This window comes from Microdochium trichocladiopsis, assembly GCF_020744255.1.
Source record: "Microdochium trichocladiopsis strain MPI-CAGE-CH-0230 chromosome Unknown B0I36scaffold_9, whole genome shotgun sequence".
Lineage (NCBI taxonomy): Eukaryota > Fungi > Ascomycota > Sordariomycetes > Xylariales > Microdochiaceae > Microdochium > Microdochium trichocladiopsis.
This window is the reverse complement of record NW_025763552.1, coordinates 1,120,571-1,145,273: the sequence shown is the minus strand read 5'-3', so window position 1 is coordinate 1,145,273 and position 24,703 is coordinate 1,120,571. Positions and strand designations below refer to the sequence as shown.

Here is a 24,703-nt window from a genome sequence, read left to right as displayed (position 1 = left end):
CATTGCGACTTGGCGAACGGGGGTGGGTCGCAGGGAGGGACTATTGAATATCCATGCTAAACGCGAAACGTTAGCAAATGCGGAAGAGAGGCACGGTCACTCGGGTCGAAGCCCATACCTGCTTGATAACCAGGCCACCTAAACTATGCGCAATAACGAGGATCGGCTTGATGTATGTGCCCGCTAGCGCTAGGAGGCTCGAACGGAAAGACGCCGCGAGGTCTTCCAAGTTCTGCAACCGCCATTTCTCCCTATTCTCAGGATCGGATTTTCGCCGTCGCAGAAGCACAGTTTAGTCAGCCTCAATAATTAAGCATTTCCAAAGCTCGCGGATTATAATAGCAGATTAGACTAAGCGCGTCCAAGTTCGTTCCTCGGTGTCACGATCCGATCTCCGGGGTCAACCGTCTGATCGGCGCGGTGGGGTTTATGTTCTGGATAAGGTAGGTAGCGACCTCATGCAATACTGACTCCGTGCTTCTCGTGTTCTCGAGGGGGTTGTCGTTCGTGTCTCTTGCGAGATATCACACTCGGATCAATTGAGTGACTAGGTCAAGTGAAGGGTGAGGGTGATACTTAGATTGATCGCTGAAGTACAAAGGTAATGACTGTCTACAAGGAAATCCTTCTGGCTCTATATATCCTTTGTCCTTCATCGTGAACTGTGTTGCCGTGCCTTGGAACTGTCAGTTCTACCGGCGCACTGCGCAGTTCCTACTGGGACTGCGCAGTCCCACAGTTCTTGGCACAGTTCCATGGTCTTGGCGTGGTCCTGTCCTGGATGACTCATCATGGTGGCTTAGGTAATGTTTCTTGGACCCGCGTGCATGACCTGCCCTTGTCCCTGGCCCGATCTTGCGACCTGTTGGTCGGGTCGTCACATCATTCCCCTCCTCCCTAGTCGCTGTCCTCAGCGCCACATATAGGTGAGACCATCCCCGCTGGTCGTGCGTCTCCCTTTTCTTCCTCATGGCTAACCATGTCTCCCGGTCGCGTCAACAAGCGTCAATCGCGACAAGTCGTCCAAGAACGCTCCTCCCTCGCCCTGGCTTCTGAGAAGTTTGGCATCGACATCATGCCGTGTTCCCGTTGTCACCGTCTCCGTCAGACATGCCGTGCTGCGTCCGCGAAAAGCTCGCGATGCGTGGGCTGTCTGCGCGCCAACGTGCCGTGCGACGGAATTTGGGTAGCGCCGACCCTGAATCGTGTGATCGCCGAGGACGATCGTCTGAAAGCTCGGGAAAAGGAGGCCGAGGCGGACCTGTCTGCGGCTCATCAAGCGCTGAACGAAGCGATAGCTCGTCTGACGCGACTGCGCAAGCAGCGGTCCGTCCTGAAATCGAAAGGCCTTGACTTGGTTTCCCGCGGTTTGTCCTCACTGGACGAGTTGGAGGAGGTCGAGCGTGAGGAGGGCCAGGCGGTGGGCGATCTTCTGGCCCTAGGGGTCCCTGACGTGATCGACTGGAGTTCGGTGTTCCCGACTTCTCCCGATGTTGTTCCGTCGGATACGCTGCCCGTTCCTGGTCCAGGGGATCAGGCTCTCCCTGGGGAAACCAGTAGGGGCTAGTTTGGTGGGTGTCTCCCTCGTTCTTTATCTTGATGTAGCGATATGCCTTGGGAAGATCGAGTGGGGTGAACTCCCTTTGGATAGTGGCGGTCTTGATCGCCATTTGTCCTTGGTACTCCCGTCGCGTCCAGTTCCACAGCTGTTCTTGGAAGCTCTATAGTCGGTTTTCCCATTCGCGAAGGAGTTCCTTGCAGTTCGTAAGGTTCTCCCTAGGTTCCCAAGTGTTTTCCGAGTCGTCGTAGTCTTTCCATTTGATAAGGTACTCCCTAGTATCTTCGCTGACGCAGTCGTCTAGGATCTTCTCGACTTCGTATTCTTGGTCAGGTTCGACCTCGAGTTATGTTTCGAGCTCAGCGTCGGCTAGTGCTAGCTCGAAGAGGGAGGTGTGGAAGACCGGGTATATCCGCATGGTCTTTGGTAGTGAGAGCTCACAATTAAGTGGTCCCAGTACCTTTTTGACGGCGAATGGTCCGATCTTTTTAAAGTCCAGTTTGTTACTCGGGCGTTTGGTTTTAATGTTTTTGCGGAGCAAATAAACTTTATCCCCCTCCTTATAGGCTAGTCCCTTCAGCCTGTGCTTGTCGTATTGTGCCTTCTGCTTGTCTTTAGGGTTCCTAAGTATGGCCCGAAGCTTTTCTTGGAGTTTCGTAAGGTTCTATGCTTCGACGAATGCTTCCGGCACTTGTAAGTCTGCGAGAGCTAAAGGTTCTATGGGTTCGTACCCTTTGTTAGCGAAGAATGGGCTCATTCCCATATCTTGGTTCGCCGAGGTGTTATATGCGATCTGGGCTATGGGTAGATGCTCGACCCAGTCGTTTTGTTTCTGGTTAATGAAGATACGTAGGTATGTCTCGATGTTTTGGTTCATGCGTTCTATTTGTCCGTCCGTCTAAGGGTAGAACGCTGTAGACATGTTATACTTAATCCCTAGCTGCTTCATCAAATCCTTCCAGAAGTGTAACGTGAAGAGCTTGTCTCTGTCTATCACGAGGCTTTCTGGAAGTCCGTGGTGTACGATGACTTCTCTCTTAACTATCCAAGCGAGCTGCTTGGTTATCATTGCTTCTTTGCATGGCACGAACAGTGCGTATTTTATAAGTCTGTCGGTAACTACCAGGATGCTGTCGTAGGCGGTTTGGTAGGCGGGATCCTTGGACTTAGGTAGCTTGACGATGAAGTCCATGGAGATTGCCTTCCACGCTCTATCGGGTGGTGCGATAGTCATGAGTTCTCCGTACGGTTTGTGTCGTGATGCCTTGGCTTTTGCGCACATAACGCAGTTGTTAACGACCTTCTGGACGGCTTCTTTAAGTCCCTGGAAGTCGAACTGCTTGCGCATCCGCTAGATAGTCTTATAGACCCCCTAGTGTCCACTGAGCGGGTGTTCGTAGACGGCTCGGATAAGTTCGTTCCGAACGGTAGGTGGTATCCACCTTTTTCCTCTATACTTAAGTACTCCCTTGTCGATTCTCGAGGTGTCGTATCGCGGGTCTTCCGCGTGGGTTTTCTTAATATCGTTTTTATCGTGGAGGGTTGCGTATACCACAAGTTGTTGGAGATCCTTGTTCCAGTTGTCGACGCTAAGTACCGCGGCGATTCGCAGCGTGCCGTCCTCGTGCTGTCTTAGGATTAGGTAGCTGTTGTTTGTCGTTCCTTCGTATTTGGGGTATCTGCTAAGGGCGTCCGCCCTAGCGTTGTTGGAACCTTTGCGGTAGTGGATGACAAAGTCGTACTGCGCTAGTTTTTCGTACCATCGTGAGAGTCTCTCGCTCATAGTGAGGTCCTTCGTAGTGGTAAAGTCCTTCAGGTTGTGGTAGTCCGACCAGACCTGGATCTGGTACGGGGACCCCAGTAGGTAGGCCCTCCACTCTCGGAGTGCGGTGACGATTGCGAGTAGTTCTTTTTCTCCAACTATGTAGTTAAGCTCTGGTCCGGAGAATGTTTTGGATAGGAAGGCGACGGGGTGCAGTCGTCCCTTCTCGTCTCGTTGTCCTAGCTATGCTCCCATCGCGTACTTTGAAGCGTCGCATTCCACCTCAAAGGGGAGTTCCGGGTTTGGCATCCACAGGATAGGGTAACTGAGGATGATCTAGGTAAGTTTGTCGAATGCTTCTTGTTGTTCCTTGGTCCACTGGAAGGGTTGATCCTTCTTGGTGAGATCGTTCAATGGTTTCGCGTGGCCACTATAGTGTTCGACGAAGATTCGATAGTAGTTGGTAAATCCCAGGAAGCTGCGCACCTCCGTGACTGTCGTAGGGATCTCCCAGTTACGTAGTACATCGGTCTTACTGGTCTGCATATGCACTTGTCCAGGGGTGATGGTGTATCCGACGAAGTCGATTTTCTCTTGGTTGAACTTGCTCTTCTTGGGGTTGACGAGGAGCTGTAGTTCGCGGAACTTGTCGAGTACCTTTCGTACGTGTTGGACATGGTCTTCGTAGTTTTCGGAGTAGATGAGGATGTCGTCGAGGTAGACGACAACGAAGATGTCGATAAATTCTCGGAGGATTTCGTTCATCATTGTTTGGAAAGTTGCGGGTACGTTCGTAAGTCCGAAAGGCATAACAAGGTACTCGTAGTGCCCGGCCTCCGAACGGAACGCTGTTTTCCACTCGTAACCCTCCTTAATTCGGATAAAGTTATAAGCGTCCGGCATATCGAGGCTGGTGAAGACCTTAGCTTTAAACAGTCGGTCCCTAAGTGTTGAGATCAAGGGTAGTGGGTAACGGTTTTTAATGGTGTCCTCGTTAAGTTTCCTATAATCCACGCAGAGTCGCTTCTTCCCGTCCTTCTTTAGTACGAATAGGATGGGGAACCCGGCAGGTGATTAAGATGGCCGGATAAATTGTTTCCTCAGCATATCCTTAACATACTGCTTAAGGGTCTCGCTTTCTGCGGGGTTGAGTTTATAGGTTCTCATGAAATTAGGCTCCTTACCTTCCTTGAGGTTGATCTCGTGGTCCCACTTTGAATGTGGTAGCAGCCCTCGGTCGTTCTTAAATCCGAAGACGTCGATGTAGTCATGGTAGTCGCTAGGTACCCCTTCTAGTACGTCCATAACAATGGCTTCCCGGATGCTGTGTATCGTAGGTTACCAGTGGAGTTGAATGTTGTCTTCCCATACGATTGTTAGGTTGCTGCTCCGTAGCCAATTGCTTCCCAAGATAACTTGGTTTCGTCCAATGTCGGCTATATCGAAGGTGATGGTTTCTTGGTGTCCGGGAAACTCGACTTGTAGCGGTAGGGTTTCCCGCCGTATCCATCCGTTGTCGTAGAGCACGTATGCTCCTTCGATGTTAACGAGTATGTAGGGTCTTTCCTTGTCTTTATAAGGGATTTCCCACTTGTTTACCCATTGTGCGTTAACATAGGTCCTGTTGGACCCGCTGTCGATGAGTGCTGTACATGGAATCCCGTTGACGGCGATGTTGATTGTCGGGCTCCATTTCCCGTGGTATGGATAGGAGGACGCAAGAGTTAGGATCGGCGGGGACGAGCCTCCTTCGCCCGCCGTCGGTCTTTTTCCGCCTGGATGGTGGTCGCAGTGTAACCTCTGTCCAGTAGCCCCTCCTTCCATGCTTCCTCGATATCTTTCCATAGCGTCTTCCGTCGATCGTAGGCGCTTAGCCCAGTAGGTCGTTCGGCCGCGTCGCGGATCATGATCCCGGCTCCGCGGATTTCTGCTCGGCTGAATCCTGGAACTAGCCCATTCTGATCGATGAACGCCATGACTTCGTTGAGGTGGTCGCTGAGCTCGTCGAGGTAGTCCCGCGCGATCGTCCCTGGTTCCGCGACTCGGTCCTTGAGCCCTTGATAGACTTCCACGAAGTCCGGCTCCTGCCGAATGTCGTCGCAGATCTCATTGAGGTTCCGCGTGGTTTCGGCGAGCTGCAGGATTTCGATTTTTCGTTGTACGTGTATGAGGCAGTTGTTTGCGATGCAGCGCTTTCTGCCTCTTCCTCCTAACACGCATTCTTTGGGGTATTCATACGTGTCTGCTAGTTCGTATGCTCCGTCGACGAAGGTTGGCTGCCACTCCCGTAGAACGTTTCCTGGCAGGGGGTGTGGGACTGGCGTCCCCTCCTGCCGGCGCGGGAATATTTGGTGGCGTACTTTGTCTCCGAAGTGGTGATAACATCCATCGTTGTAGCAGTATACCCATAGAATGGTGGCGTGCATTGGTTCCCAGCTTAGCATATACCGGTGGTCTCCGGGGTATGCGAGTTGTGTCTGGTACCTTCTTGCTGCGATGGCCCAGTCGAAAGGGTCATCTTTTTCCTTGAGTGGCTTGCCTTGAAACCGAATCCCGGTTTCGTAGCCGTCGATGTCGCTGCCTTCTTCGTTCTCCCAGTTCTCGTCCAGCTGGGTGTCTTCGCAGCTTCCCGGGGTTCCGGGTCTCGACTCCAGGGGGTCATGAGTTCCCTCAGTCGTTACCCATGCGTTATGCACCCTATTCCGCCAGTTAGCGAGTGCATCGGTATCTCTGAACATCCCGGTGGTGGTCCCCTCCGGGGCCGAGAGGTCGGCTGCCCGTGCGTCCCACATCTGACCGTGTTCGCCGTTGTTTCTTCGGCGGTTGGTCCGCGCTAGCTCTCGCATAGCGGCCGGCGCGTTGTCCCAGCCGAAGGTCTCTACCTCGTATCCCGTATCGTGGATTCCTCGGGGGATCTCGTCGTCTCCCGGCGGCTGGTTTTCTTTGTCGGAGTCGTTAGGCTCGCTGCTTTCTGGCTCGTCGTACTGGGTCTCCATTATCTCTGGGGAGTCGTATTCTTCGCTGCGTGCGTAAGCCAACACAAATGGCTCTACGTCATCGTCGGGTGCGTTGTTACTCTGGTTGCTCGAGTCCATTTCCCCAACGTCTTGCGGCGTCGTTGCCGATATAGTGGGCGTCCTGGGCGTCTCAGGTGTCGTTGCCTCACTAAGTGGCGGCGTCCCTTCGTTTGGTTCGCTTTCTTCTGCCACATAGCATGCTCTGATTGCTTGGGTTGGTACCGGTTTGAATGGTTTCTTAGGCTCTGTACACTTCCTTGAAAAGTGCCCTTCTTTTCCACAGTTGTAGCACAACTTCTTGTTGTCTCTCGGGGTCGCCTTCCCGATGTCCATGGGTCCCGCATGGGTGCCCGTTGCAGTGGTCTACTACCTAAAGGTCCTTTTGAACGTTTTCTACATCGGCTGTCTGGGTTGATGCTGTATTTTCGTGGTGTTGCCATAGTGTCTTTCGGCGCGTCGCTCGTATAGGCGCGTGTCGTGTTTGATGGCGAGTTCGCAGTATTCGAGGAATTTAGTTGGTGGCTCCAAGTATTCCGCCATCTTGTCCTTGACTTCTTCCTTGAGCCCGCGATAGAAGCTCGAGATCTTGCTTTCTTCGGTCATGTCGAGCTGCGCGATGATGCGTCGAAAATCGGTAGCATACTCCGCAGCTGATTTGTTCTGCCTGAGCTTCTCGAGTTCCCGTTCGGCTCGTCTCTTCTCGTCGGGGTCCTGGAACAGAGATTCCAGGGCCTCCTCAAAGTTGTCGAAGGACTCGAAGATCTTCCTCGTTTCTCCTTCCATGTCTTCTAGGTCGTTCTCCAGTGCTTGGGCGAGGTGTGGCTCGAACCATCGTAGTGCTTTTCCTTCCATGAAACCGGCAGCGTGTATGATTCGGTCTTGCTCGGTTTGGAACTGGTTGATGTATTGTCGTTGATAGGCTTTGAGCTGTACCAGGAATCCCTTGAGTTTCCCAGGGGTTCCGTCGAACTTAGCGGGGGTGTTGAAACGAACGCTCCCCCCGCTGGGGGTCGCGATGATGCTGGCCGCTCCTAGGAGCGCTTGGACCTGGTTCCGGAGCTCGGCGACCATGCCCTTGTACTCCTCGGTGGTTCGGTTGAGGGCCAGGATGGCCTTGTCCTGCTTCTTGGTGTGTTCGATTGCGCCGTTGGCCCATTCTTGGAGTCTGGCCAGTTCTTCCTCAGTTGAGAGTCCGGGCTGGCTAACTTCGCCTAGTTCGTCCTCCAGGGTCCGGCCGTGGGTTGGAGTGACGGCCCGTCCTGCGGAGTTGGTTGACATGTTCGACATGGTTTATCTCTTTCTGGCGTTGCTGGCGCTCTGGAGGTACTCTTCCTCGTTCCAGTGGGTAAAGGACCGTCCGGAACAAACGTCGTCGTGGTTGATATATCGGAGGTTATGGTAGAGTTGGCAGATCTCTCCTACTTCCTTCCTGAGCTGGTGTCGATAGCAACGTCCAAGATAGACTGCTGGTTATGCACACTCCTTGCAGCGCGCTCCCACAGGTGTTCTGTCCTGCGATGGGTTAGCGGTGCTTTGTTAGGTATGTGCTAGGTTGTTGTTCATGACCTGTAACTGTGGTACCTGTTGTCAGTATTGCTCGGGGTGTACTTACCCGAACAAGAGCGATCAAAATGTCACGATCCGATCTCCGGGGTCAACCGTCTGATCGGCGCGGTGGGGTTTATGTTCTGGATAAGGTAGGTAGCGACCTCATGCAATACTGACTCCGTGCTTCTCGTGTTCTCGAGGGGGTTGTCGTTCGTGTCTCTTGCGAGATATCACACTCGGATCAATTGAGTGACTAGGTCAAGTGAAGGGTGAGGGTGATACTTAGATTGATCGCTGAAGTACAAAGGTAATGACTGTCTACAAGGAAATCCTTCTGGCTCTATATATCCTTTGTCCTTCATCGTGAACTGTGTTGCCGTGCCTTGGAACTGTCAGTTCTACCGGCGCACTGCGCAGTTCCTACTGGGACTGCGCAGTCCCACAGTTCTTGGCACAGTTCCATGGTCTTGGCGTGGTCCTGTCCTGGATGACTCATCATGGTGGCTTAGGTAATGTTTCTTGGACCCGCGTGCATGACCTGCCCTTGTCCCTGGCCCGATCTTGCGACCTGTTGGTCGGGTCGTCACAGTAATCCACAAGCGACCCGCCCACACAAGCGACCCGCCCACCCTCTACGCACTCGTATGATAATATATAAGTCAAATTAACCATAACGCCTTAAATCAATTGAAACTATGAGGAATCCTCTTCTTCAGAGGCAGATACAACTTTCTGACACGTACGAGCATTATGGCCAGGCTCGCCGCAGACGCCACATCGTCGCGCGCGCGTTTCGGGCCTCCTCGTACGACCACTATTCTGACTCGTTTCCGCCATTAACTGCTGCGTCGCATCGATTTGAGCCTTCAAATCCTTTGCCTGATCAATCGTGAGGGACCCTCCTTTCTGTAGCTGCTTTCTTTTCGTACGACGACGGCGGCTGAGGCGGTCGTTTGCATCTCGAAGTTCGGCGAGCTCTTGGCGCATAAGGTCCTGCTCGTGTACCATCATTATGACTCCTTTTCTTAGCTGCCGTACGCTCTTAACAATGGACGACGGTGAGCTATTCTGGTGTCGTACGATGCGATTTTCAATATACTTCGTCTGCGATTCGGTCTCAATTGGGTTGTTCGGCGTCTTTGAAACCCATGGGGGTGGTAGTCCAGCAGAGGAACCTGGCGGTGTCGGCGTATGAAACTTCACATCTAGCTGTGAAATCACATAATTCGGGTCGTACGGTACTAGGCCTGTCGCTCTGAAGCCTGCCTGGATGTTTGATTTGGTCATTGCAGCGTCGTACGCCTTATAAAAGGCTGGGAGGAAGTCCTCCTTTGAAACGTGGGTTACGTGCGCCCGCATTAGACCTTCGATTTCTTTACCGTACGCCCGTTTCAGAGGTCCAAAACACCCAACATCGAGAGGCTGGAGCTTATGCGACGAATGAGCAGGCATACAGAGGGTAACAATATTCTGTTTTTTGCAGTAGAGCTCGAAATCGACGGAATGGTGGCTCTCGTGGCCGTCGAGGATAAGGAGGCGGTGGGTACCCTTCGTACGACTCTTTGTATGGAAATCAAAGTGTTTTACCCATTCTAGGCCTCTCTCGTTCGTCGTCCAACCGTTTTCTGAAAGCGCGATTACCCAGTTGGCCGGTAGAGGGCTATTCGCGGTCCAGGAGTCGAGGTGGACCTTCCCGGCGAAGATGATATATGGCGGGATTGAATAGCCGTACGACGCGATGCCCTGGATTACTGTAACCCATTCCTAATTCCCTTGTTGTACGGCTCTTGGCCTCCCGCGTCGATCGGAGGTCGTAACGACAGTTTCGGCGGAGATTTTGCCCATCGCGAAGCCCGTTTCGTCGAAGTTATAGATATCGTCATCGTGGATCCCGTATTTCGCGATTATGTTTCGTACGAGCGTAAACCACGCGTGATACGCGTCCGGATCTTCGCAAAGGACCCTCTGGTAATCGATTCTTCGATTAAAACGCGTGCGGAGCTCAGGTCGTCGTCGTACGAAGTTCGAGGCCCAGTTCGTTCCGACGTGTGGCGCGTCGCGTACGCGGAGGAGTCGATCCGCCATTTCTCGAACACCACCTAATCGCGGTGGAAACGATCGCGAATCTAGGTCGATTATATATCGTACGATGCTGTCCTCTTCGTACGAGGTCAATTTCTGGCAGGGTGGTCGGATATCGCGTTTCGCAGCTTGGCCGTTTCGTCGTCGTGAGAGGGTCGCATGGGATACATTATAGAGTAGTGCAGCCTTTCGTACGCTTAATTTTGGGTTTGAATGGAGCGCATTAAGCGCTAGGATAAGGTCGCTTTCATTTGATTGTCGTCCCATTATTGTTGGTGGAGAAAAGGAGGAAAGAAAATGGGGGGTTAAGAATGGGCGGAAAGTGTCTCATTCACTTGTGTGTCTCAGTCACTTGTGGATTACGTTAAATAAGTAGTTTTAACGTAACGTAATCCACAAGTGGGTGAATCACACAAGTGGATGAATCAGTCCCCCGCCACTTTCGTACAGGCTGTCTTCTTTCCCCCTTTTCTCCACCAACAATAATGGGACGACAATCAAATGAAAGCGACCTTATCCTAGCGCTTAATGCGCTCCATTCAAACCCAAAATTAAGCGTACGAAAGGCTGCACTACTCTATAATGTATCCCATGCGACCCTCTCACGACGACGAAACGGCCAAGCTGCGAAACGCGATATCCGACCACCCTGCCAGAAATTGACCTCGTACGAAGAGGACAGCATCGTACGATATATAATCGACCTAGATTCGCGATCGTTTCCACCGCGATTAGGTGGTGTTCGAGAAATGGCGGATCGACTCCTCCGCGTACGCGACGCGCCACACGTCGGAACGAACTGGGCCTCGAACTTCGTACGACGACGACCTGAGCTCCGCACGCGTTTTAATCGAAGAATCGATTACCAGAGGGTCCTTTGCGAAGATCCGGACGCGTATCACGCGTGGTTTACGCTCGTACGAAACATAATCGCGAAATACGGGATCCACGATGACGATATCTATAACTTCGACGAAACGGGCTTCGCGATGGGCAAAATCTCCGCCGAAACTGTCGTTACGACCTCCGATCGACGCGGGAGGCCAAGAGCCGTACAACAAGGGAATTAGGAATGGGTTACAGTAATCCAGGGCATCGCGTCGTACGGCTATTCAATCCCGCCATATATCATCTTCGCCGGGAAGGTCCACCTCGACTCCTGGACCGCGAATAGCCCTCTACCGGCCAACTGGGTAATCGCGCTTTCAGAAAACGGTTGGACGACGAACGAGAGAGGCCTAGAATGGGTAAAACACTTTGATTTCCATACAAAGAGTCGTACGAAGGGTACCCACCGCCTCCTTATCCTCGACGGCCACGAGAGCCACCATTCCGTCGATTTCGAGCTCTACTGCAAAAAACAGAATATTGTTACCCTCTGTATGCCTGCTCATTCGTCGCATAAGCTCCAGCCTCTCGATGTTGGGTGTTTTGGACCTCTGAAACGGGCGTACGGTAAAGAAATCGAAGGTCTAATGCGGGCGCACGTAACCCACGTTTCAAAGGAGGACTTCCTCCCAGCCTTTTATAAGGCGTACGACGCTGCAATGACCAAATCAAACATCCAGGCAGGCTTCAGAGCGACAGGCCTAGTACCGTACGACCCGAATTATGTGATTTCACAGCTAGATGTGAAGTTTCATACGCCGACACCGCCAGGTTCCTCTGCTGGACTACCACCCCCATGGGTTTCAAAGACGCCGAACAACCCAATTGAGACCGAATCGCAGACGAAGTATATTGAAAATCGCATCGTACGACACCAGAATAGCTCACCGTCGTCCATTGTTAAGAGCGTACGGCAGCTAAGAAAAGGAGTCATAATGATGGTACACGAGCAGGACCTTATGCGCCAAGAGCTCGCCGAACTTCGAGATGCAAACGACCGCCTCAGCCGCCGTCGTCGTACGAAAAGAAAGCAGCTACAGAAAGGAGGGTCCCTCACGATTGATCAGGCAAAGGATTTGAAGGCTCAAATCGATGCGACGCAGCAGTTAATGGCGGAAACGAGTCAGAATAGTGGTCGTACGAGGAGGCCCGAAACGCGCGCGCGACGATGTGGCGTCTGCGGCGAGCCTGGCCATAATGCTCGTACGTGTCAGAAAGTTGTATCTGCCTCTGAAGAAGAGGATTCCTCATAGTTTCAATTGATTTAAGGCGTTGTGGTTGAATTCTCTTATACATTATCGTACGAGTACCCTGAAAGTGTCTCATTCACTTGTGTGTTGTCACGATCCTGCCTCCGGGGTCAACCGTCTGGCAGGGCGCTGGGGTTGCTGTTCCGCAAGATAGGTAAAGCCTGTGCAATAACAACTAACACTCTGCTGTCGTTCTCTCTCTGGGTTGTCGTTCGTGTCTCTTGGAAGAGATACCAGTCTCGGCAATTGAGTGACTAGTTCAAGTGTGGGTGAAACTGATACTTAGATTGATCGCTGAAGTACAAAGGTAATGACTGTCTACAAGGAGATCCTCCGTACTCTATATATCCTTTGTCCTTCATCGTGGTCATGACTCTGAGCCCGATGGTCGCGGCCAGGTCATGAATCTGGTCCTGATGGTCATGCAGATATTGGTGACCATCCTTCTTGGCACGGCGTCGGTCATGCAGATATGCATGACCGGTACGTACCTTCCTTATCGTCCCTTATCGTGCTTACATAAGAAACCTGTGACGGTGCTGCCACATGATCCGCCCTCGCCCTTGGCCTGATCCTGTGGCCTAGGGGGCTCTTTCGCGCCCGTAACAAACATCCCCTGTTGGTTGGCCGTCACATGTGTCTCAGTCACTTGTGGATTACGTTATAGCTAACTAAGAAAAGTGGAGACTAAGTACTCCTAGATTCCTAATCTGATAGTAAAGGAACCGTTATTTTACTAAGATACTCTAGTAGAAGGTAAATTACGCTTATCGTTTTCGAATATAAGTTACTACGTTCCGTTATCTCTATAAATAAGGAAGTTATAAAGGGTTAAAGATCCTTATATAAGCAGCGATAAGGAGTGGCTCACTCGCTTGGGTGGCTCACTTGCTTGTGGACTACGTTATCACTTATACGGGACGTAGTAAATATGAAAGAAAAGGAGGATAAGGGGTGTGACGACCCGACCAACAGGTCGCAGGATCGGGCCAAGGACAAGGGCAGGTCATGCACGCGGGACGGGCACACCCCAGGTTACGTAAGAAATCTCCTTATGTCAGCAAGGTTATCGATAGGAAGGATCACCGGCTCACTAGGTGAGCCAGTGAGCCTCACACCAGGATCACGGTGATCCACCAACCGGATCACGGTGATCCACAAACCCGGACCAGTGATCCACTGACGGTTTGTTGGTGTTTGTTCGTGTTTGTCACCACAAACATGACATGAGCGATGAGGAGGAAAGAATACATAAAGGGGCCGAATGCCCCAGAGTAATTAGTTTAGCCTTTCATCCTCAGCGATCAATCTAAGTATCAGTTTCACCCACACTTGAACTAGTCACTCAATTGCCGAGACTGGTATCTCTTCCAAGAGACACGAACGACAACCCAGAGAGAGAACGACAGCAGAGTGTTAGTTGTTATTGTACAGGCTTTACCTATCTTGCAGAACAGCAACCCCAGCGCCCTGCCAGACGGCTGACCCCGGAGGCAGGATCGTGACAAGGGGGAAGGGAATATAGGGAGGTGGACAGTACGGCTTATAGGTTTCCTAGCCTATCCCGCAAGCTTAGCAGAAGTTGAATAACTAGTCAAGGTATAACAGTAGCTCCGAAGACAAGAAACGGGATCCGGGCTTATCGTCAAGCCATATCCGGGCGTCGGATTAAGTGGGCCTCACAAAACGGAACGGAAGATCATGCTAGTGTATCCAACGGTAGGGGGCTTGGTTTAAGGGCCTGTGTACTTCCTGAACCACCCACAACCTGTAGAACCAAGGCCTCCTTAGGAGTTTGACCAAGCAGGCCCAGGACGTCTGATAATTCTCGTCATTGAATTTTGAGGGATCGACAGATAAAGTTCTCTCTTCGATATCTGAGATCAGCCGATCGAGTCGCCTCCGTGTCTCAATGATTATTTCATCGAGCGATGTGGCATCTCTTTCTTCGCCCCAATCAACTCCTTGATCGAGTCTGTACTCTGGTGGACCACCCAACGGTTCTTTGCCAAGCCAGGCCAGGACACGAGTGGCGTTGGCAAAGATGGCGCCCATGATTTTGACTTGGTGGCCCTTTTCCAGGTCATCCTGCTGGTTGATGCACACAGCATCGGCCCATAACGTCAGGGTCTGGCGGGGGCTTCGGAGGTTTTGCAGGATGTCGCGTAGACTGGTCGGGACACGCAGCTTGCCACCGCCGCAGAGAATGAGCCTCTTGTCGGTCGGTTTGCCCCACGTATAGGAGATTGCTTCGTAGGGAGGCGCTGCATCGCCGTCAACAATATCCAGTCGGCAGGAGATAACGTCATGTCCGTGGCCGGGCAGGAGGTGCAGGATGCGGAGCGAGCTCCTCCTCGGCAGTGGGTCGTATCGATATGGCTCGGTTCGTTGTGGAATGCGGCACGGGCGTCTTGGGGGTGTTGACTCACGCCGTCGTTTCCGGGAGGCCATGGTTGACGAGAGCGAGATGGCGGACTATTGAGTGGTGGAGTTTTTCTCGAGTCGCGGAATTGCTTTGGACAATTTCTTTTTACCGTTGAACAATCTCTTGCAAAGGAGTCCGCAGGACCCAAGAATGCCTTACTGCCTGGAGCAGAACTGGACGGCCTTGCGAGTCCCCATCCCTGTGCGGAGGGTTTGGGGGTTTGGGGCAGTGCATGCCCAGCCGCTGATTGTTGGTTGTGTGCCCCGGGACAGAAGAATTGTGCCAATCGCAAGGCTGCTGTGCAACAGATGACCCCTGTGGCGTGAAGCAGTAGGCGCCCAGCTACCTCCTGGATTGCTACCGCTTGCTTGCCGCGCACACACAGGTCACGTGGATTCCAAGTCAGCAGGCAGGCAGCGCTGCCCGGCCCTCCAGACCATGCCTTGCAAAGAAATGTAGACAGGATAGGGCTGCAGTTGAGGTCAAGAAACTCCGTGCGCATTCTGCTGTCGATGCAATCCCGAAGCATGGCCCAGACATTGTCACATACCAATGCCTATGCCGTCCAGTTGCACTGCCATCGCCATCGGTACGGCTGATTCTTCCAAGATGCCTCTGCATCCAACTCTATGCGGAGTCTTTCAAAGCTCGGGAGTCTACAATAAGTTGTGCTCGGTTTCTTTGACGATTCACGGTTGACGACCTGCAGCAGTTGCTGCCGATGTTGACCTTATCCCATTCCTTCGCGCCCCCCAGTCGTGTGGGTGATTGACAATGGCATCAACTAGCAAAGTGGCAGTGCGAAGGTGGAGGCACTGCTGTCAAAGACCAAAACTCATCTTGTGTAGAAAGCCCCTGTCAATACTGGGCTGTCAGCGGGATGCGAGCAGCCAAGACTTCCACCTGGTCGTTCGTCAGTACAACTACCCAGCAAAACAATGAAGTCAGAATAGAGATCTAGCGCAATTGAATGCTAGGAAGACACTCACGTTAGAATAGCAAGAGGCCATGTCGTGGCTGTGCCTAGCCTGACAACGTGAGACGCACAGAGAGCTGTGGGACGTTGCCGGCACAAACTGGCACGGCCCGGTGTGCATGGCAAGATACGTTGTATTTGCAACCATGGCGTGGGAGGACGACAGGACGAGATTCCAGGCCGCAGAGGTCATCCAGGAGGAAGACCAGGAGCTTCGCTTGCGGCTGGCTTCCTTTCCCACCGAGGTAGCATCGCAGGACTAGTAGACAACACGTGTTAGGAGACTTTGCGATCCATAATCGCGATGCGCTTTCAACTTTGCCTAATGGTCAGACCACCAAGGCCTCATACACCCAACAGACTCTCTTTGCACAGCTCCAGGAAAGCTGCCCGGCCCAGATCATCGTGAAACACATCGCACCAGATGAGCTTTCTTGCACGCACCCGGGCCTCGTCCCAGCTAAGCCCGCGGTCGACCACGAGCCTGCGCCAGGCTCTTCTCACCACGTCTCGTCCGTCTTTGCCTTGTATGATGCGGCCTGGCGACGACGCCTGTGAGTCGCAGGTATCGTGGCTGTAGCTGCGGCTGCGGTCATCTTGGTGTTGTCGTTGTTTATGTTGTTGCTGCTGGTATCGCTCATGGTCCTGCTTCTGCTGACGCCTCGCCGCGAGCGAGCCAGACATCTGCAGCACAAGCAGCAGCCATATCTCGAGTCGTTCGTCGCCCAGCGGTGACCAAGAATCGCCATCACCGCCACCACTGGCTAAGGTGACATACGTGTCCAGGAGCTCCCACCTCAAGTCCCTCTCTCCGCCACCAGTGCTGCCGCAAAACGCGCTGTGGCCATCGATTCCGTGATTTTCGGCGTGCTGGCCTGTTGGCGGTGGTGAAGAGTATGATGTGGAGTGCCGGCGCCGCCGCAGGGGCACGGAGGTGGTTAGGAACGCCAAAAGCGCGGCGCCTAGGACGATGCAGTGCGCGAGCCGCAGCCGGTGCTGCTGCTGCCATGGCGCGGTGTAGTTCAGGCCAGGGTCGTTGCGGGGGTACTCTTGACCGTAATCGTTGCCCGTGTCAGTCGTGGATCCGTGCTGGAATATGGCATCCTCGTTGCTCACGCCGCCAATATCATCAGCTCCAAGAGGACTACTACTTAGCCTGGTGTCATAACCGTCCGCGGTAATGGACGCCAGCAGTTCGCGATAGTGCCTGTCCAGATCGATCAGGTGCGCGAGGTTGTGGCCCTGGTACTGGCGGATCATCTTGGCGTCCATCGGCAGGCCGGAGGAGCTGTGCTCATTGATCAGGATCGACGGGTTCTGGAAATGACGGAACAGGCCGGCCAGATGCCTGTAGTCTTGTTCTTCGTTGTACTGGTCCTCATGATACTCCTCGTTGTAGCGACTGCTCGAGCCAGTGAGACGAGTGGCTGTGGGCGTCGTGGGGAGAAGCAGCGACTCGAGGTCGAGCATGTCGAGGGACTCGTACAGCCGGTGGACGTGGCTGGGATAAACTGGAGCTTCCCAGATCTTGCTCGAGTAGATGGGGTCCCAGTGCGTTGTGGATAGGGCGCTGAGGAAGTTGAGGCTATGAATAACGGAACTGTCAGCAACCCCGTAGCTCTTTCCTTGTCTCTCAACCCTTGAACTCTTGATGGGGCAAGAGTATTAGTAAAGCAGGAAACCCACCGATCAACCGAGAATTGCACACTTGGGTGCGTGCTGAGCACGGTCGCCCAGTCCCCACGCAGGCCCAGTATCTGGCGGATGCCGGCGGCGTGTGCACGCGCGGCATCGTAGTCATGGAACAGGATGGCCACGCACGCGAGGACACTGACCAGGAAGAGCACCATGTCGTCGCGGTGGGCGCCGGCCTGCCCCAGCTGGCTGTTGAGCAGCGGGATCATGTTGCGCAGGTGGCCGCGCGTGGCGGTGGACATGGGCCGGTGGAGGAGCAGGTCCCGCGACGCCGAGGTCATGACGAGGATGCCGTGGAGGCATAGGTTGTCGGTGAGCAGGCGGCGGACGCAGTGTGTCGGGTCCTCGTCGATGTCGATGACGGCGCCAAAGTGGTAGAAGGGATACAGCGTGTCCCGCACGGGGTTGTTGTCCAGATCTGTCGAGGCATCGTCGTCTCAGCAAGAGTCTCTCTCGCGCCGTGCCGGCACTATGCAACGCAGCTCTACTATACCCGTGAGCGAGCGAGCAGGACTTACACGTGTATATCAGCTCTGCGTCCGAGTAGCCCAGAGCTACCGGAAACGGGTACATTGTCCAATCGGATTGCAGTGGCGTGGCGATGCGGCTCCGATAGGGCGGACTGCCCTCCGCCACCAACGGCGTTACTGCAAGGTGCGGCGGGCCGTTGTCTTCCTGCAGCTGCAGGGCATTATCATCCTGGAAATCCCTTTGTGCCCGGCTGGCGGCGACAACAGCAGCGGCAGCCCTACGAGCAGCCTCGCGGCGGGAGCGGCGGGAGTCGGCTCGCTTGTTTTTGCCTTGCATGCAGTGGCGGCGGATGAGCTGCCGCTCCAACGTGCTGATCTTGGCAGCTCCATCGCTTGGGACAAAGACGAGCTGCATGGCACTCGGAGGCAGTGGCACAGCGGCAAGGCCCGACGCGCCCGCAGAGGCAAATGGGTACGAGTCTCGCGAGAAGGAGAGGATGCTGGGATGGCAAGAGTGTCTTAGACTGAAAGAGGAAAAAAGGACCTGGCGACCTCGTACGGATCAGATTAGGCGCTAGAGGAGGGTAGTGGCCGGGCGGAGGGGCAGAGAATGGCCAAGGTCTTCCATGGCGAGGAGAATGGGAGGCAGAGAGAGGTCAATCCCGGACGACGCCAACCCTTGCCAATGGGCCTGACCACATTCATGCCTCCTTTGGGTTTAGACCTGTGCATATGTTCCATGTCCCTTGCATTCAGGGTTTTCTCTCCATCGTGGTCCGCCCGTTGGGCTAGGCAGGTGGATCCCACATGTCACTGCCGTCCAAGCGGTGGAGCTTGTTGTCGTGCACCGAGGACTTGAAGTATATATGTTGTATGGCGCCCCTGCATTCACGCATTTTGAACCGTTCGAATCTGTAGCGTATGTCCATGATTCCTCTCCAACGGAGGCCTTGCCGTTCTGCGCGTTGGAGGACAACCGTGTCTGTGGCGTGCCAGTAGCTCAGATGTCAACTAAGATGCTGGTGCTCTTCTCAGTCAGGGCTTCTACTTGAAATTGCAGGTCATATTGCAAGTCAAGCTAGGCTCAATAAACTCTTTATTTCGGAGAAAGGAGTGGAGGAATGCATGTAAAGCCTCAATTATTATGGCAAATCATCTTGCGGACAACGCAACCAATTCCTTTGTCTACGCTCTGCGACGATGTGCCAAAACAACGTTTGGGAGAATGCCTTGCCATAATCGACGTCAGATCAACAAGTCAAGCCATTCATTGCTATACCAGGAAGTATTTATGCTCTTGGGTGGCAGAATTGTGTTTTCGGCAGGTTGATAGAACGCGGGGTGGAGCGCCTCAAGTCGAACGCCAGCCGAGGCATGCAGTTGTTCATTTGGTCTGCAAGTGGGATGTGTGCTTTCGCGGCAGCGTGATTTCTCGCCCTAACGGTAGCAGGTTGAGTCCGGCCATTTGGATCAAGCAGCTCAAGCTATTGTTATGATGGACACTTGGGTGTTAAATCAGACATATCTAAGAGAGGGCGGCCTTTACTTCAGATTGAAGCAGAATTGGTACTGAAAACAACCAAATTCGTCATTTGGGAGCAGGACTTGATTCTCAAAGGTTCTCTTCTGTAGCATGCCAATCCAAAAACCTCGTTACTGTGGAGAGAGTTGAGGAAGAGCCAGCGTAGAGCCGCTCGCGATGTAGTGCCGTCCTCGGGGTTAATGGAGTTAACTGTTGTCGCGACCCGGATCGGCAGAGCTGTGATGCGCAGCACCCGTCACCAGCCCATAATCTCCGCCCGTGTAGACTCTTGTTGTCTGAGACAGTGCTCACGGACTTAGGACTTAGGACTTGTTGATCCACAAGTCCATTCGTCAGTGAGGTACGACCTCAACCACGTCGAAGAAGTGGAGGGCGATCGATTGCTGGACAGTGCCACATCACATCCACAAAACATACACAAAAGACTCCATCAGGGCTCAATATTGCGGGAGTGGCATGGCATTTTCTCCTTGAGGCTCCTGCATGCTTGAGAAAAGGCTGTGGCGTGCACATCAGGCTTCCATGACTGAAAGAGGAAAGCAGTGCACATAACTGAAACTGATTTAAAAGGCTTCAGCATTCGCTTGCTCAGTGCTGCGTGCCGATCAGGAAGCTGGTGGCATGTCTTCTGGATTCCCCACGTTAATCGGCAGCCACAAGAAACGTTTCTAGGCAAATAAATTTCCTTGGATGTGGCCAGTGAAAGAACCACCCTCACATTTCGCCTCACACCATCGACTGGCCGACGATCATGGCAACTCTGCATACGGAAAGCACCATATTTGGGCAGCTCGTGCGGCGACTCACTGGCGGCAAGGTCTTCCTACATGCCGAAGAGAGGGACCCGAATCTGTTGCAGTCGGCGTCGTCAGCATGGGCAGTTCAAGGCAACAATCTCGAAAGTGCGCATGAACGACAGAGACTTGATGGCTCGGGACACCAGTCGTCCCCAACCTCCAGGAACCACAGCGCACCAAACTTCGGTGATGGCTCGCGCGCCCTCATCGTGGACTGGTACAGCCGAGACGACCCAGAGGTATGTCCCAATGCAACATGTAACGACTGCAATATTTTGAAGCTGACAGCGTTTGCCCTTTAAGAACCCACAGAATTGGTCAAATGCACTGAAGCACTCCTTAATGTTCCAGATCTGCCTGCTCAACTTTGCTGTCTACATTGCCAGCTCCATCTACGTGCCCGGCGAGCCAGACCTGATGGAGGAGTTTGGCGTCAGTTCCGTCGTAGCCACCCTGGGACTGTCACTGTTCACAATGTAAGTCAATTGTGTCCTGCTAGCGGCCATTCAACTTCTTCAAGGCATGTGTCTCAAGCACGAATCACTAATTGCCTACCATGAGATGTCACAGCGGCTACGGCACCGGCCCCATGCTCTGGTCGCCGCTTTCCGAGATGCCCCAGCTGGGCCGGACTGGCATATTCTTCTACACTCTCCTCGCCTTCATCGTATTCCAGCTCCCCGTCGGCTTCGCCCCGAACATTACCTGCTTCCTCGTCTTTCGCTTCGTCACCGGGTTCTGTGGCAGCCCGTGCCTTTCCACAGGCGGCGGGACAATCACGGACATATACCCTCCCTCGTCAGTTCCTCTTATCTCGTGCTCTGGTCGTCTGCGGGCGTGATGGGCCCGGTATTTGGGCCTGTGATCGGCGGGTTTTTAGCACCTGCCATGGGCTGGCGCTGGACGATATGGGTCTTTACATTTCTTTGCATCTTCGTGCTCGGGTTGATGTTCTTCTTCCTCCCCGAGACGAGCGGGCCCAAGATCTTGCATGATCGTGCCCGAAGACTGCGCAAGGCCACCGGGAACCCGAACTTTATGACAAAGGCCGAGCTCGAGGCCGGCCACAGCACGAGGTCTCACTGGGGGGATATCATGCGACTGCTGGCGAGGGCGTTCACGCTGACTTTTACGGAACCGATCATCTTTCTCGTCGATCTGTACGCTGGCCTGCTGTATGGCGTACTTTTCATCTGGTTCGAGTCCTTTCCATTGGTGTTTGGCGAGATCTACCACTTCACTCCACAACAACAGGGGCTCGTATTTCTAGGCATCCTTGTCTTCACCGCGATATCCGTACCCGCGTTGCTCTGGTGGCTCAAGACCAGATTGGTCCCTCGCGCCACCGCCGAGGACAAGAGTAGTCGGTTCAAACCGGAGGCAGTCCTCCCTCCAGCATTCATCGGCAGTGTCATCCTCCCAGCGTGCCTGTTCTGGTTCGGTTGGTCGTCCCGCCCTGACATACACTGGATCGCCCCTGTCATCGGCTCAGGGACGTTTGCCGTGGGCATTGTGACGCTGTTCAACTCAGTTTACAACTATATCGGCATCATCTACGCGCAATATGCGGCGTCGGTGTTTGCGGGCGCAGCTTTGTTCCGGGCGGGGATGGGGGCCGCGTTTCCTCTCTTCGTAAGTCGTTCCTGCTGTCCCCGGCAGCCTGATCTTGACCTGGGATCATTGGTCCCTTCGAAATTTACCCCCGGGTTGATTAGCTGACACAATCGACTCGGTCTTATCTGGCAGGCACGCGCTCTGTTTGAGAAGCTGGGCGTCGGCCCGGGGAACTCGCTTTTGGGCGGCATTGCAGTACTGTTTGTCCCCGTGCCTTTTATCTTTCACCAGGTGAGTCTGGCACTACATCACCATGCCCTCGTTACTGATGTTTTCTTACTGACATGATGATTTCCCCGATCAGTATGGCGAACGAATTCGGCGATGGAGCAAGCACGCAGATTGAGAAGATCAGGAACCATTGGCGGGGATCCGCTCAGAAATTCCAACAAGACAGATGGTGCTTCTCGTGAGGGTGAAAGGCAGAGCACCATTGGGGTTATATAAGATAGTTAAATCGAAAGGTCCAGATGGTCGTTACAGAAAATGAATTCCACTCCTCACGAGGGCTCGCCACCCAGAGGAGTCCATTTTCCGGCCTCGACATCCTCCCGCAACCTCGCCCTGAGTTCATCGGGCAGCTCCTTGAACATGTCCTGCCCAGCCATCCACGCCACCTCCTCAGGCGTATGCACGCGGCCCATCGCGCCATTACGATACGGATAGCGGCCAAACCCTTCGAGCAGCGGCAGGTGCACGTCGAACAGCAGCGCCAGGAAGAAGAACCCCTGCGCCACGCCCATCCACGGCTTTCCGTCCTCATTAACCTTGCCCTCCTCCAGGCCCTTCTTGTCTGGCAACTCGCCCTTGACCATTGCCGTCACCATCCGCGGAAAGCCGTACAGGTCATTCTCCATCAGCTCCTGCCGCAGCGGATTCCCCGCATCCCGGAACGGATCAGTCACCCCGTACCGCTCCTCAACCCAACGCCTCGCGGCCTCGGTGTAGGCCCTCGCCTGGGCTCTCGCGCTCGCCTCTTCGGCATGCACGAGCACAGCGCCGAACATGAACCGGACCAGCACGTAGTAGTCCGGCGTGACCCCTCGGCTCTCCCAGCGCGCCCAGCTGTTCGGCCGCGAGGGCTCGGACAGCCCTCCGCCTTGCGCCTCGTCGAGCAGCAGCCACCGCGCCAGGGGCAGCGCAATGTGCGCGAAGAACCCGTCCGTGTAGCGCACGTCGGTCGGAGCGTCCCCGCTGGCCTTGCAGAAGGTCCGGGGCCCCTGGTCGAGCAGGAGGATCAGACCTAGCGCTTGATCCGGAAAGGTCGGGTCTTCCGGCGGAGGGAGAAATGTCTCTGCAAGGAGGGAAGGGGTCAAGCTGGCGGGCGCGCCGGGGAAGCGGGATATGGCGAGGAGGGCAGGCCAGACTTTGGAGTGGAGGAGTGCGGGATCGACGGCCGGCCCGCCCGTGAACATGCTGGTGATGAAGGCGTAGTAGTTGAGCGGGGAGGTGCGGGGATGACCGAGGTGGTTGGTCACCATGAGCTGGAGCAGCTCCGGGGTGATGACGGCCTTGAGGTCGTCCATTGTCGTGGGGGCAGGGGCTGCCATGCTCGATGTCGCTTTTCGTCTGGCAGAGAAGTTTGGACAAGTATAGTGAGACAGGATGGTGGTTATGAGGTCGAGGGCGTGCTTACAGGTCGCGGAATAATTCCCACGCTACAGCTTACAATAGTGGATCTCGGAGTTGAATCTGACATGGGTGTGTGTCCGTGGCTCACCTTGGGACCAATTGGAGGAAATTCTCCGTGTGGAGGACGGCCAGTGGCCCCGCCGTGGACTCCGATGTGCACTCCTTTCCCAGAGAGAAACGACATAGCGGAGGCTCTGCTCTGCTCCTCTTTCATGTTAAAGCCCTCAAATGAGGTCTCATTGGGAATGCATAGATCGGTACGAGCAACATATCGCCGCAGCCAACGAGGAATGATCGTTCTAGGACTGAAGCGCAGGCTTGACGTCTGCACCGCATCAGAGGCGCACCAAGGCCAAACTGGTAGACGAGCTACCCGAGCGCCTCGAGGCGTGACCCTGGTCACAGGTGCATGAAATGTTCCAAAGGCATAGACACCTTCCAGCCAGCACCTCTTTTGAGCGTGACAAATCAATCATACATCTCATTTGAGTGACTACCTGTGGGAAAGGAGTGTACGCAATCCCAGAATTGTAAGAATCCACTTGTCTTTGCTTCGTCGCCCAGCTGGGACTAATGCAACTCGTCTTTAAAGTGAAGGATTCCCTCGTCTGGAAGCGCCTTGCCAAACTCCCACAGCCGAGGGTTTCTGACTGTTTCGCCATAGTCTTTGGACGTGTACCACTTGCGTTGTGCATCGGTGGAAAGGTCTACTGGGATTGGGATGGTGGTGTGCTGCTTGTAGTTTACGTAAATATGACCCTGAGCCTTGACCGTGTCGCCAGACCCCATCCAGACGGTGAGATGAGGATCAGTCTCGCGCGGATTGTTGTAGTTGGTACCATCGGTGGTCGTGTTATGGGCAGACCGCCTGATCTAATGTCAGCAATCCAGTTACACAGACTGCAAGTCACACCGCACAGCGCAGGCACGTACCTGATGCGCACCCTTTCGTAACCGGTGATCAAGCAAGCCGTACGTGCAACGAGCGTATGGCCAGCTATCTGTTCGTCTGTGAGGCTGGTCGGCTCTTGCTGCCAAACAATCTAGTTGAATTTCTCTTAGCAACATGACAGCTTCGCTATTGGTGAGAGGGGATCTTCATTAGATCACGCACCTTGGGCTTTTTGTGTCCAGACATCTCGCCCCTTGCTGCTTGGACGAATTTGTCTAGAGGAATTTGAATTACTGTGAATAATGAATGGGCTGTATCGAGCGGTACGACGTCAGGGGAAGAGGCTGTTTGTTAGCTCTGGTTGAACCGTCGCAATACCATGGCGGATTGACCGAGAATTTATAGATGCTGACTGATTGACAAATCCGCCGAGAGACTGGGCCGGCAAAAGCCATGTGTCCCAGGGAGTCTTGTCGCCACGTCGGACCGGACTTTGCCATTGACCTTTCTTTGCATTCACAGACATTCCTACCACCGTGGCTGGCTGAAGGGTC

At 54.0% G+C, this 24,703-nt stretch overlaps 4 protein-coding genes across 4 annotated transcripts; 1 reads left to right on the top strand and 3 right to left on the bottom strand.

Annotated features, from left to right (window-relative positions):
* Positions 1 to 13,535: 13,535 nt before the first annotated feature.
* Positions 13,536 to 14,914, bottom strand: B0I36DRAFT_331893 (heterokaryon incompatibility protein-domain-containing protein). Its single transcript, XM_046155040.1, has one exon. It carries the CDS (start codon positions 14,554 to 14,556, stop codon positions 13,810 to 13,812), a length of 747 nt encoding a protein of 248 aa, XP_046008258.1. The 5' UTR covers positions 14,557 to 14,914; the 3' UTR covers positions 13,536 to 13,809.
* A 937-nt stretch (positions 14,915 to 15,851) lies between these two features.
* B0I36DRAFT_366629 (uncharacterized protein) lies at positions 15,852 to 18,086 on the bottom strand (the record flags this gene model as incomplete). The annotated part of the gene is made up of 3 exons (XM_046159331.1): positions 15,852 to 17,091; positions 17,193 to 17,619; positions 17,720 to 18,086. 3 exons carry the CDS (start codon positions 18,084 to 18,086, stop codon positions 15,852 to 15,854), a joined length of 2,034 nt encoding a protein of 677 aa, XP_046008257.1.
* A 1,879-nt stretch (positions 18,087 to 19,965) lies between these two features.
* On the top strand, positions 19,966 to 21,971 carry B0I36DRAFT_366628 (major facilitator superfamily domain-containing protein; the record flags this gene model as incomplete). The annotated part of the gene is made up of 6 exons (XM_046159330.1): positions 19,966 to 20,250; positions 20,315 to 20,487; positions 20,582 to 20,746; positions 20,815 to 21,643; positions 21,758 to 21,856; positions 21,930 to 21,971. 6 exons carry the CDS (start codon positions 19,966 to 19,968, stop codon positions 21,969 to 21,971), a joined length of 1,593 nt encoding a protein of 530 aa, XP_046008256.1.
* Positions 21,945 to 23,238, bottom strand: B0I36DRAFT_331889 (uncharacterized protein). The gene has a single exon (XM_046155039.1). The coding sequence runs from the start codon at positions 23,173 to 23,175 to the stop codon at positions 22,126 to 22,128; it is 1,050 nt and encodes a 349-aa protein (XP_046008255.1). The 5' UTR covers positions 23,176 to 23,238; the 3' UTR covers positions 21,945 to 22,125.
* Between the last annotated feature and the right edge of the window lie 1,465 nt (positions 23,239 to 24,703).